This window comes from Saimiri boliviensis, chromosome 16 (genome assembly GCF_048565385.1).
Source record: "Saimiri boliviensis isolate mSaiBol1 chromosome 16, mSaiBol1.pri, whole genome shotgun sequence".
In the NCBI taxonomy this organism is placed as follows: domain Eukaryota; kingdom Metazoa; phylum Chordata; class Mammalia; order Primates; family Cebidae; genus Saimiri; species Saimiri boliviensis.
In genome coordinates this window covers 40,472,816-40,487,500 of record NC_133464.1, presented here as the reverse complement: position 1 = coordinate 40,487,500, position 14,685 = coordinate 40,472,816, and the positions used below count along the sequence as shown (strand labels likewise).

Here is a 14,685-nt window from a genome sequence, read left to right as displayed (position 1 = left end):
TATATTTTCCAATTTATATAATCAAGCCACATGCTCATTAGCTAACTTGATAGTAGAAATGATTTCCATTGGATATTTATATGCATCAAGCACTCCAGACATATATTATCTCACTTAATTCTGAAAGGAAATTTACTGTTCCCATGAAGGCCAGACTCTGTGCTACATACACAAAGAGGTGAAAAGACATAGCATCTGCCCTAAAGAAGTTTGGGGCTGAGCACTAGTGGTTTAGAAGACATACATATCCTATGTAAGGAAAGAAACAGAAGCCTTGTAGGAAAGGACAGAGGATGTTTGAGAAACTTGAAAATTCACTATGATGTGATGGTCATCAAGGTGCATGGGGTAAAACATAAATAAATATTAAAGTCTATATTTTATACCAATTGCCCAAGATTACAGGGCTGTTATGAGTATCTTACAGCAAGGATTTTCTTCAACTGTCATTGAAATATTATTACAAGCTCTGCTTCTAGAAATAATTCATATAATAATAAAACCAGTGTCTTAAGCAAGCTGAGCTATGGCTTTGCGTATGAAATCTGCCATCTACTTAAGAAAAAACTCTGGGATCCAAATAAATTTGTTGTTGTCCAGTGTTATGAATCACAGAACCAAAAGTGATGGCACTAAGTTCAACACTTATTTCCCAGGCTTGGAAACTGAGGAGGAAAATTACATGGGTAGGTAATATTTAGAGATAACATTTTGTAAGAGACTTTGAGATATGTCAATATATTTAGATGGTATAAGTCAAGGAGAAGTTGTGTGTTAGATAATTTTAGAAGTGAAAATAATCATGGCTCTATAATATGTATTAACATTATTAAAATACAGAAACTTTTAAAGAAAATAGGCTTTTAGTCTATGAAATTCTATACAGTCACAGGAGACATTAACAGGCTCAGATATAGTTGTATGTAACACTTAGTATTGATTAATTTATATAAGATCAATTTAGAATTTAAAAGAAAAATGCCATTTGTTTAATTTTTATTGATACATAATAGATGTATATATTTGGGGGTACATGTAATAGTTTTAGACATTTATATAATTTTTAAAGATCAAATCAGCAGAATTGGTATATCCATCTCCCTAAATATTTGTCTCTTCTTTATGCTAGAAATATTTGAAATTATCCTTTTCTAGGTATTTCGAAATACACAATAGGTTGCTATAAACCATAGTCAGCCTATTGATCTATTGAACACACTAGGTCTTATTTCTTCTACCTAACTGTCTATTTGGACCCATTAACCCTCCCTCCTCCCCACTATTCTAAACAGCATCTGGAAACCAGCAATCTACTACCTTTATGAAATCTGCTTTTGTAGCTCCCATATATGTAAGAACATGTGCTAATTGTCTTTCTGTGCTTGGTTTATCTCACGTAACACAATGACCTGCAGTTCCATTCATTTTGCTGCATTTTTGAAGACTTGATATTGATTTAAGTTAGAATTTTTAAACAACGAGAAATATACAAATAAAAATATATTCCAAAACTTTAAAACAGTCATACATAATAATTTTCTTTCTAAAGGGCTTTGTATGAAAATGGTCCATAAGGTTGCATGCTAAGACTAAAATATAAAGGATAGACAAAAATCCAAATATGGCCAGTTTACTAACTACTTTATTGCCGTTAGTGCTCTGTCCTTCCTGTTAGATTATCAACATGAAAAGTTTTTAAACAAAGATGTTGAACATTGGAAATTTTGAGCAGTTCCCACAAAACAGAGTATGACACAAAGAAAGTACTTTATGGCCTGAAGCAAATCCCCTGGAATTCCTGCCTCTCCTCAGATTAGTCCTGCTTCTAAAATGTGGTGTCCTGAAGTTATCAGCAGTGAAAAGTTTCCAGAACAAATGAAGAGAAAAGCCTTAACTGTAGGACAAATTACATATTAAGGAAAAAAATCTGTATAATTTTAGCGAGGAAAGGGAGAGACAGAGAAAGAGAGAGGCTGATTTGCATTTTATTTGTTTTCATTGACATAACTTGTTTTCAGTAAATATTTACTCGTTGATTACATCACATTGGTAGACTTAATCCAAGACCAAAATACAATAACAAATTAGGTATGTAACAGTTAGTCCCAAGTCTAAATGCTTAAGTTTTCTATAATTGGAGGAAGTTAATATTATAGGCTTATCTCTACCATATATTTAATTTTTGATCAATCAAAAATAGGTAACTTGTATAATAACAAAAAATGTGCATATTGACTTACAGGCAAGGTAAGAAGTATGCTTGAAAATTTGTTGAAAGTACAGCAATTTAAGAAAAACCAAAACTAATTATTCATGAGAGAACAATACTAGTATCAATGGACAAATGCATGGAATATAAACAGAGAGATAGAGCATCAAGAAACAGTGAGTCTATTTATATACTATAAATGTCAATTATTATGGCCTATTCCACTATAGTTAGAATGAGGGGAAAGATTGGCAATGTTTTAAAACACAGAAAGCTCTTGGGAACTCCAGATGTTTGGAAAAGCTGAAATACAGTTGTTTTTAAGCCATGCTATATGCTGTCTCAGAGTTTCCCTAAGCATGTATCTTCAACAAACTCCTGAGTTTAATCAAAGTATCTCTCTTAATCTTTAAAGCATGTCTTCTTATAATTGAGATGACTGCAAAGATTATTATAATTCTTTTACTTCTGTTTTTTTCTTCTTGGAAACAGAGTTTCGCTCTTATGGCCCAGGCTGGAGTGAAATGGTGTTATCTCAGCTCACTGCAACCTTAACCTCCCAGGTCCAAGGGATTCTCCTGCCTTAGCTTCTCGAGTAGCTGGGATTACAGTCATCCACCACCACTACTGGCTAATGTTTGTATTTTAAATAGAGACAGGGTTTCACCATGTTGGCTAGGCTGGTCTCAAACTCCTGATCTCAGGTAATCTGCCCGCCTCGGTCTCCCAAAGTGCTGGGATTATAGGCATGAGCCACCGGCCTGGCCAATTAATTCTCTCTCTCTCTATATATATATATACATATCCTGTGATATATATTTATATATATATATAGATAGACAGATACATATTTTTATATATATATTTGATGTATAGATACAGATATATACACATATGTATATTTTATTTGTTTAGGCTTGAACCTATATGTAGGTTCACATTCAAATATATACATATGTGTGTGTTTGTGTTTGTATATATAAATATATTTGAACATGCTTAAATTATACTCTCCCTAAGCTGAAAACCCTACGTGAGTATTCTTTATTTTTAAAGCAGAATGAATTTACTCAGTAGTTAAAACCACTGGTCCTTCAACTAATGTTGACTTAATTCTTTTGTATAATAGAACGGAGATAATAGCTATTTAATATTAAGAAGAACATAAAATGTTTAAGTTACCGATGCTTAAGATTTCAGACCACAGTGATTCTCAGCATACAAATAAATGCTGGCATCTATTTTTGGAATCAGTGTTTTCTAAAGAATTATTGCCTTTTGAATAGTTTAGTTGGTAGACAGCAAATTACATATAGGTTCAAGCCTAAAACGACAGACATATAATTAATTTCTTTACAAATATCTCTAAATGAAGCTACTAGTTTGATATAGATATGAGTGGTAGGAAAGTTACAGGGATATTATGAGACCCATGATAAATGTTGTCATGAAAGAAAACAATTTTTAATTTAGTAGTCTCTATCAATCTAGAAAGCCCATGAATATTTACTACTAATTCACTATGCAAAAACTAGATAAAAGAAAGTATATGCAAGAGAAAAGCATCACATAACAAAAAGCTTACTAGAATAGTATCAAAATCTATTACAATTTTGGGATTACATATACACATTTGAAATCAATTATAGTTTCACGTTTCTAGGGAGAATCTTAAAAATTTATTTTTCACTATAAAATATATGTTAAAATATAGAGAAATTTTGGGCTATGATCAAGGACTTTGCAGCAAAACAATTTAGAAAACCTTGAAATAAGTACCATTAGTGATACAGTAAGTTTTTATGTATATTCACGGTCAGAATGTTCTAATGTGTTCAATATAAATGTACTTTCTAAAGGCCAGATAATTCCACCTTTGGCCTTGCTATTAATCCTTAAAGCACGTGATCTCCAAAGTTGTTTTAACTCTTGCCTGTCCGTTAGAATCTTCTAGCAATTCAGCCCACAGATCAGTATGCACTCAAAGACTGCCTAGTCTGTTTAAAGCGAATATAGTACACAGAAGACCCCCAGTCAGTTTACATTCTAGTAGTGGAAGGATACCAATGAAGAAATAACTTCCAAATAACAAAACAAATACTTCAAAACATGCCTAGATCAGCCTAGTATATTATTTCAAAAAATGCTCCATGGTGGCAAAATAATAATAATAATAATAAATAGATTAAAATCATAACATATGACAAATAAACAGTTATGAAAATATAGGTCAATTAAAAGAAAAACGGTGCACAAAGCTCTCCAACAAAAATTCTAGTAAGATTTGTTATTCCAGTTGTAGTACTGGTCATTCCTTTTGTGTTTTTCTCTTCACTACCATCTCTGGACTTATACATTTCTCTCTTACCCCTTCCTCCACCATGGTTTTGCAAAATAATTTAGCGCTAATATCTTAACTTTCATTATATAACGTAAATTAGCTTCCTTCTTATGCATCCGAAGTTAAACTTGTTAAATAGTATCTAAGGGAAAATTGAGAAAACAATGATTTAAATAATTTTCTGAGGGCTTTGTTCTTTGGCTCAACCCTAGTGGAGAATGATTGGGAAACCGATACAATTAATTATGATATTTAAATATCATTACTTAAAATGAATATTTGATGAAATTTGTTTTACCACTATACTAATTTTTACAATATTGCTATGCATAGCTTTCTGATTAAATATCAAATGTCTAGGTCAAAATATATATGATGGATAATACCTATGACATTTTTCTTTATTGTTAATGAAAAGCTTGTGAAAAATGTAAGTTAGAAATGTAGAGACCAACTGAACTAGTTGTGCACTGCATTAGAATACCTAATATAAATAACACTTGATATCAAATCTCACAATAATAAAAAATGATTAATGCCTCTTTTTCTCAATTATGCCCAGAAGTTAACATGTTAGTACCTAGATTATTGTTTTCTCACTGACATTCCATAGCTCAAATAATCTAATTTGTAGAAATATACTCCTTCTCCCTAAGGCACTTAGCAGAGCTATTTTTATGTTGAAAGGGAAATGTTTTATGTAAGCATTTTTACTTTTTGTGAGTAGTCTTTTTGGTGGAAAAAGGGTACCCCTCCTTAACTTAATCTCTCTCCACAGATTTAGTCCTATTAAATTATTTAAATACCCAATTGTGTTTCCTTTCCTCGTTGACAGCTGATTAATTGTGCCCTTTTAATGTTTTCCAAAGAAATAATACTTATTCACAACACTGATTATTTGATGGCTATGTCAAAAAAAGAGTAGCAAATTGTTCTATCCATATTTATAAAGTTTCAAAATATTAAGTTAAAATTAAAAATACATGAAAAGGCTCTTATATTCACAATTTAACACTTATAATTTGAAAGCATGTATTTGCATCTCCAAGAATAAATTTCTAATATACTGACTAAAATAATATTTTAATTTTTTTCATGAAATTATGAAATAGGGGATGAAAATTTAATTTTTACCTGTGAAAATAAGTTTGGTTGATATTAACAAAATATAAGAAACTTTTGTAGCTATGTAGAACCTGGGCTTTCTTGGTATATTTTGAAACAACTACTAGTACACTGGCATATAAAATATATCTCTATTTCCTTATTGGTCCATTAACTATGTTTTTTAATTCAAAAGAAGAGAGAATCATCCTTTTTATACTGTTATTGTTCTCTTATGCTAAGTAAAATGACAATGACCCTAAAGCCATTGAAAAAGTCAAATAGCAGACCCTTTAGGAACTGAGACATAACGATTGGGACTTTTTAAAAATGTACTGGTAACTAAATTGTAACTTACCTGTTGTATAAGAGAAGTGCTGCAGGTCTTCATTCATATTTCTTTTTGTTGAACAGGTTTAATTTGTACTTAATATTGTAGGTTTTAAAAACCCATATATATATACATAATGTAGAGAGGTATTTCTTCTGTGACTAAAATCTAGATCATATGTTGAATTGGAAAAACAAGGAATATATAATCATACATTACCTTTTTCAATATGCATCCTTTTTGACTCATGTCCCATGTCATGACCAGCCAAATCCCCCTCTTTGGGCCCAGGGAGTACATTTGGTGATAAGCCCATCAGCATCTGGTTCATGGACAACCCATTCTGATGAACTGCTGTTAAACCCAAAAAACAAACAAACAAAACAAAACACAAAAACACCATAACACACAAGGTTCCAATAAGTTAATTAAACTCTTTTGGACTCAACAGTAAATATAGTATTAATATAATGGTTTAACTTTAAACTTATAATCTATCCCTAAAAACACTATGATAAATAACATGACAATTCATCAGACTAAGCAGAAAATACTGAAAATGACATCACTTCACTTTATGTTTATTTTGTATAAAATAAAATTTGTATGGAGAATATACAACTTTAAAATATAAGAATAATAGAGTAGAAATTGCCATTTGGCAAACACCATTAAGAATAATTGATTGCTTCAGAGATCAAGGGATAGATAATTCTAAAACTAGTGAGTGGAAGTTTGGTAAAGAACAGGATATTTGCATAGTCTTAAGATATTTTGTCACAACATACTCACTATCTACAAAGGTAAACAACAGCAGCAACAAAAAATAATATCGCAATAGAGAAACCTGGTAGTCACCACCTTAAGAAAGTGATAAAATTATTGCTGGTATTGTAGAAATGTGTGTCTCCTGAAGTGATTCACTAAGAAAGACACACTATCACAGCTGTGTGATTCCTGCCAAATATCCAAAACCTATGTTTAATCAAGAGGAAACATAAAAAAACTAAACTGAGGGACATTCTACAAAATAAATGGCCTGTACTCAAAAAAAGTGTTGTTACTGAAAGACAAAAAGGACTAATAAACTGTTCCAGGTTAAAGAATACTAAGAAAATATGAGAAATAGTTGTAGTGTGTGATCCTAGATTGGCTTTAGTACCAAGAAAAAAAAAACTTGCTTTTAAAAATACTGGAGAGAAAACCAGTGCAATTTAAATAAAAACTGTAGTTTAAATTTTAGTGCCATCATATTTTCCTGATTTTGATCATTTTTCTTTTGTTATGTAAAAAATGTCCTTGTTTGTAGAAGATAAATGAAGAGTTTGAGGTAAAGATGCATCTAATTCATGAGAGAAGGACTAGGTGACATTATGCCTTTATTGAGATATCACTTTCAGAGACCTTCATGGGTTGATTGATGAGGTAAATCAGGATGACAAGCACATAAGAATGATTTGTATTATATATGAAAATTTTCTGTAAGTCTAAAATTACTTTAAAGTAACATGTTAGAAACGAATATACATATATGTGCACATATATGTATATGCATATATATGTGTATGTGTGTGAATGAGGATGTATTTCCACTTCAATAATTATGATATCCCAGGCATACAAAAATGTACCCTTTGTTTCTATCAAAAATTTTAAAAATAATATAACCATTAATAAAATTATATGAATGTGTAACAAAACTCTTTCAAATCTTCCCCAAGCTGTCTGTCATTTTCATTTTTTTACAAAAAAAAAATTTTTGCTCTAGGACAGCACCTTTCCAATGACAACATCTTATAATGAAACCAATATTTATCATTAAACTTCTGATTCTAGTGTCAACATATCATAAAAATATACAGTAAATGTTTTATTTGAAAACTATTTTAAAGTAGTATATAAAGTTATAAAATTAAGAAAATATGCTTCAGGCAGGCCAAAGCAAGTATATATATACATATATTTTGTATTATGTTGAATTATATAATTGCCAATAATTGACTTTTATTTATAATTATTTACATAGCATTTAACTTAATTTTTAAATTATCTACTTCAATAGCTCCCAGATCAACAATTTTCACGTTATGCATACATTCCTTTATAATCTACAAAGTCACTTTCTAGAAAATGATTTCCTATTATGAAAATATTCTCAAATACCAAATAACTTAAATAAATTTTGTGTAATTAGATGAAGTTTATGCTATAAACATAATTTCATAAAATAACAGCTAAATTCTAGGCAAGCAATATATATAGGTTTTATCAACCAAGTTATTCTCTTTTAATATAGTCATTTATCAAAAGAACAATCTGATATTAATGTACAGACACAAAATTATCTGTTAATTGGATGGCATTTTAACTTTATTCTTAATTTTCTTGGCCATAAGGACCAAGATTAAATATTATGGAAATGTTATAAAATAAAATACAGCCCTACTTCTCAAATTTTAATAACAACAACATACGGCAAGAGTATGCATTACTGATTGTTACTAATTCAAATTCTCAAATTTAGCGAATTTCAAATTCTTTAATTCACTGATCACCAGAATGAATTAGAAATATATGCTTTTTGAATTTGTTATTTTGAATCTGACTTATTTCTCTTTGTGGACATCTCCACTAAAACAAGAATAAAATTTAAAACTTAGTGAATTACAAAATGGAAGGGTAGGATTTGAGGAACGATGTTGAATAATCCATAAACAGTGGACCTAGACACTAGGTATATGAGAATTGGTTGTGTTTACTTCAGAAACCAATCTAGAAGGTTACTTATTTTCTCTGTTTCATGGCTCAAATCTTTATATGTGGCATCAAAGAGAGGAAATTTATATCAGGACCTGTTAATGTTGTGTCATACCTCATGATATTGCAAACTGGGAAACATAATTTTGAGAGATGGCTATTGCTACAGAGCTTTAGAACATGATCCATCTGAGATCTATTTGGAATGAGGGCATGTTGATTAGAAAAGCCAGCTGAACCTAATAAAGTTTAAAATGGTGACAAGTAGAAGTATGAGACCTACGGATTCTGTCAGAAGAGCTCTCAGTCCGTGCAGGGGAGCTGGACACGCTGCTGCTGCGATGTGATGATGGGTGACTGCCAGGCCTTCTGCCCTCCTCCAGAGAGGGGGCAGGTGAGGGGCTATCGGGAACACGCTCCTGCACCACCAAGGGAGGGAAGGAGGGAAGAAAAGAGGTTAAATACAATGGAATTTTACTTAACGAATGTTGGTTTTTCTCAATACAATAAAAGATATGAAGAGAATAAACACTTTATTTCATCAGCATTTAACTGTACTAAAAGATACGCTTATCTTGAGCAAAGTCAAATAAAGTAGAAAAAGATGATTTATGAAAACTATGGTCCTACAGGTAAGCATGACTGTAGTCACTGCAAATGTCAATCCACTCTGGAGAAAAAGTAAGCCCTAAGAAGACACCCAAAAATATCCATATAAGAACTCATTAAACAACAAAGAATTCAGGGAATAAAAGATTATTTATCATTTTGAAGAAATCTTTAAATATATTCCCTTGTTTCTGCAAGTATCAAAGGTCACATAATAAACACATTATCAACATGACTGACCATAATAATCATACCAGAGGAGTTTTTAAAAGGTATTCCATCCGGGCACCGCTCTGAACATAGTCACGTTTTAAGGCATCGTTTAATTAATATTGGAATAATTTTCTTTAATTTAAATAATTTTCAGAGTACCTACCACAGCTAGTTTCAATTCAACCACACAAATGTATTAAAGGCAAATTTGTGAAGTATGTATCAATTGTGTCCCAGGGAAATTTGGTACTGTGTTTCCTCATACGCTATTTTATGTCAACACTCTTGTTTCCTCCATACCTCCATCTCTAAGCTCTGTACATTCTCCATTATACAAATACGCAGGTGGATTATATAAATGCCTCCAATTGCTATTATAAACGGCGTTACAGATTCAGAAAGAAGGTACCCATTGGTGAACATTTTCTACTTTGATTGACAAAATATACCGTCAGTTATTAACAGATACAGGACTTGATGAACTGTCTTTGCAATAATTAATAAATAGTTAAAAGTCTGGAAGAAAACTACATAAAGTATGTAGATACATAATTTACTTATGAGTAGTAAGTACATTCTTCTTTATTAGGGTGAAAATACGCAAATATGACATAGAGGAAAAAGTTCTAAAATATAATTGGCCTGTAGGAGGCTCATGTTTCCAAAATGTCAATGTTAATATGGAAAACAAAGAGGAGTTTCCAGGCTTTGTACTGCCAGTGAGAATGGTGATCATGCTCATCTTCGGTCAAAGTGATTTTATTAGCAGCATGATGGTCTGAAATCCTACTGCACATCAGAATCACCCTGGCAAGTTCTTAAATGTGCGTATGCTTCAGTTTGACTCCCAGAAATTCTGGTTTACTATTATGGCTTAATTGTGTTCCCCCAAAAGATACGTTGAAGCCCTAAACTTTGGTCCCTATGAGCATGAATGTATTTGAAAACTGAGTTTTTGCAGACAGAATTAGTTAAGATGAGAATATACTGGATTAGGATGGCTTCTAAAACCATATCATTCGTGTCTTTACAAGAAGATATGAAGATAGGAGGAAAAAATGTCATGTGACCATTGAGGCAGAGATTAAATTTATGCAGCTTCAAGCCAAGACATGCCAAGGATTGCCAGCCCCTACCAGAAGCTATGGAAAGACAACAAAGGATTCCACCTAGAATCTCAAAGGGAGCATGGCCCTCATAAATTCTTGATTTTAAACTTCTAGATTCCAATAATGCAAGATAATAAATCTCTCTGGTTTTAAGCTACCCAGTTTCTGGTTCTTTGTTACAGTGGCCCTAAAAAAACTAATACACCAGGTCTAAAATGGGACCCAGACTTTAGTATTTTTTTAAGGCTCTTTCTACGATTTTAATATGGAGCCAAGATTGAACTGTACTTTCGTCATACTCTTTTAATTTTTCAATGGTGTACACTGCCAATAAACATCTTCAACAGATATGCTGAGACTTCATTTTGGAAAGCATGACAAATAAAACGAAAATAAGCAGAAAAAATAGCCAGGCGCTTTTCCCAAATCCATATAATAAAATGGTTTCCTAACATATATTCCATGGAATTAAAAAAAAAGTTATATGAGAAACTTCATGACAAAACAATATTGTAAAGAAAGAAAAAAGTCAATTAAATGTTACTCTCAAAAGTTGCAATGTGTATTAGAATCTCGTCATAAGGATAATGTGTTGAACTTTAGAGTTTCTGGATAGGACTAGTATGTGTTTATAGGCTTCTGTAAAAGACAGTAAACCCCCACAGAAGGCAGATGTTAGCATTATACTAAAAAGCATTAGCCCTTTACCTTAATTGATCAGAGGTTAACAATTAAGTGCTTTATTTTCTGCAAACAGCAAAATTGATATGTAGGTAAATGTAAGCAACATGCAATATATTTTCCAGCTCAAGTTCTGTAGGATTTCCACTTGAAATACTACTAATATACAAATAAGAAAAGGGGGAGGGAGAGAAAGAAAGAGAGAAGATATGGGGAGAGGAGAGAGTAAACAAGGGGGACAAACACAAACACATACACCCCAGATATTAAAATTTAAAACTGACTTGTTCAGAGAAGTTTATAGCATGCATGCATTTGTAACACTCAAGGATACTAAAGAAAGGTAGCATCCAACTGTACAGTTTGCAGAATAAGATATTTTGAAATCTTTATCACAAGTAGCATGGAAAATGAACATATTATCCTTTATTTTTCCAAACTAAAAAAATCAAGCTTGTATGCCTCCAAAATGTCTAAGGCAATCAAATGACCAAAAGTTTTTTAAAACACACATGTATATGACTGAAAAGATCAGAAACTTCACATCTGGATGCCAAAACTCACTTCCTGTCTTCTAATTATCCTAAACTATAAAGAAGCTTCAAATGACAATATGCTTATATCAAATCATTATAATCACAAATCAAAGGATAATCTTGGCTTGTGTACAGCCAAGCCATAATTCAGAAGTTGAATTTTGTATGGTTTTGAAGTATTTGTGCACTTACAGAGGATGCATTTATAAGACTATATGTAGAACTTCTTTTAATTTGTATAAATATATTAAGAAACAATACTGCAGCTAACTGCATATATGCCCAGACATTCACTCTTAAAGTCTAACCTTGCTTTCTTGAAATTCTAATAGAAACATACAGTTTGCCTAAGCTTTAGAGCTAATTCCTAATACATTTAACTGCTAACACTTGGGATTACACAGAAATACATAGTGTGTATTTGAGAAAATACATTGCTATATTATTGTAGGAACAGAATTTTCTAAAATAAGCATTCTTTTATTCAAAAGGTCACTCACATCAGTACTTATCTATCAATAAATTTTAATGCTTTTGTTAATAATGTTAGTGATCTTTCGGTGGCATATGTTTGGCTGAACAGACATAAAGTACAATATTGAAATAAATCAGTCTTTCTAAAATGATTTTGCAAGTCTGATATTCCTGTCATAATAGATTTCCTAGTGGTACTAATGGAAAGCATGAGAATATAATTTTTCAGATATATTTAACTCATTAAAATGCTTAAATATTAAATAGATAAATTTCTAGAAAAATATTATGTCGTTAAAATAACTCCTTGTTTATTTTAACCTTTCCCCTCTAAGTAGAAAAATGCTTTATTAGTCAATGTACTTAAATGTCAAAGTTGTCTATGATCATCCCTTTAATTCATGACTTGTTCAGTTATTCACTTACACATCCCAAATAATCTTAAAAAGATATACTAAGTAAAAATAAATTTTATTAAAATTGTTATGTAAAATGCATTTTAACAGCTTAATTTAAAGCTCATTAAATATGTATAAGTAAAATTATAGTATTTAATTTAGCTTTAACTTAGTTTTGCTTTTATTGTAGGTTTGTGTTTAAGAACAAAGGACAGGAAGACAATAGTTAATACTGTTATTTGAAGAAAATATTTTAATTTATGCAAATTTTTATGATTTAAAAGCTTAACCATTCAATTGAAACTTTCTATAAATTGAGACACAACATATTCAGTCATTTTACTTAATGTATAATTTCAATCTTTGGAACATAATGTATTGTTCTTTGAAGAATTTCATTAAAGTAAAATCCATTGAGCAAGTAAGATTTGAATACACTGTTGCACAATAAATTAATTTATTTCAACAGCTTAATTCTTTTATCATATTTATATGCTTGCCTTTCCAGAGTATTCTATAAGATGGAGAATAATGGAGGCAGTAAAGAATTGCTTAGGAGGGAACCTTGTAATCATGACTGAAACAAAATAGATAATGAGTTTTATTCAGACATAATAAGAAAGAAGCAGTTCAATGTCTATAAGAAAACTATGTAAACTAGATTTATCATTTCATTTGTGTAATACCCTTTAACCTCCAATATGGGTATGAAGTAGGACAGAGAGGAAAAAGATTTAATTTAATACTTCAACACACTGCTTTATAGTCCTGCATCAACTCTACCAATCAATAAAACACAATCTTTTGCAATGTTCCATCTTTATAAAACTTGCCACAATAATAAATGAAAATTTAAGAGGAGTAGTCTTTTACTGAAAAAAAAAAAAAAGGTCATACTAATAAACTAATAGTAACAGAAGAACAACAAAGGAAAAGGGTCTGTAAGATAATTCAGAATCAAAAATAGAATCCAAAAACAATGTACTAAACTTCTAAAATAAGAAGTATAAAATGTTCAGTAGTACACACAGTGATTAAACAGTTTTAAAATTGCATTATCTCAACTGCCCCCCTCCACCTTAAAAATATGTTGTATTTTATCAAATTAAAATATTTTCTTAGGCTAAGTATAATCACAACTCACTTCTCTAAAGGATTATTTAATTTAGCTTTCATTTATTTTGCTCTCCTTTTAATTATCTTCATTTTTTATGTTTTTCAGTAGAGATTCTGTAACTGAATATGATCTAGAAGTGGGGAAACATATTTGTAATATTAAATGTTATCCTTTTTGTTTTGTTTTGTTTTTGAGTCAGAGTCTCACTCTGTCACCCAGGCTGGAGTGCAGTGGGACAATCTCGGCTCACTGCAACCTCCACCTCCCAGGTTCAAGCAATTCTCTTGCCTCAGCCTCTGAGTAGCTAGGATTCCAGGAGTCTGCCACCATGCTCAGCTAATTTTTTATATTTTTAGTATAGAAGGGGTTTCACCATGTTGGTCAGGCTGGTATAAGTGATCCTCCTGCCTCGGCCTCCCAAAATACTGGGATTGCAGGTGTGAGCCACTGTGCCCAGCCTAAATGTTATATTCTTATACTTTTCATCTATAAAATTGATGAAGTTGATCAGCATTTTATATAACCAAAACTTCTGAGCTTTAAGAAAACTCAGACTTAAATTCATTAGTTCAATGAGTATTTACTGAATACTTACTTTGTACCAGGAAGGAGTTAGGCTCTGGTTATGTAAAATTAAGCAAAAGTGACAAAAATTATTTTCCCCATGGAGCATATATGATACCTGGTAAATGTTGTTAGTGAAATGCAACATCATTCACCCTAAGGGTGGTGTTCAAATTCCTTTTCTTTGGAAAAATGTGCAAAGACAAATAACAGAATTGGAATTCTGTATTCAGAAAAATGCT

At 31.3% G+C, this 14,685-nt stretch overlaps 1 protein-coding gene across 7 annotated transcripts in view; it reads right to left on the bottom strand.

Moving 5' to 3' along the window:
• The window catches only part of DACH1 (dachshund family transcription factor 1), a 429,624-nt gene that overhangs the window by 110,692 nt on the left and 304,247 nt on the right, over nt 1–14,685 (bottom strand). For all 7 annotated transcript variants that reach the window (XM_010341682.3, XM_010341683.3, XM_074387633.1 and 4 more), the window contains 2 exons: nt 9,026–9,161; nt 6,205–6,339 (listed from right to left, as the gene is read on the bottom strand). In XM_010341682.3, coding sequence (XP_010339984.2) covers nt 6,205–6,339; nt 9,026–9,161 — 271 coding nt within the window. The remainder of the gene's footprint in view (nt 1–6,204; nt 6,340–9,025; nt 9,162–14,685) is intronic.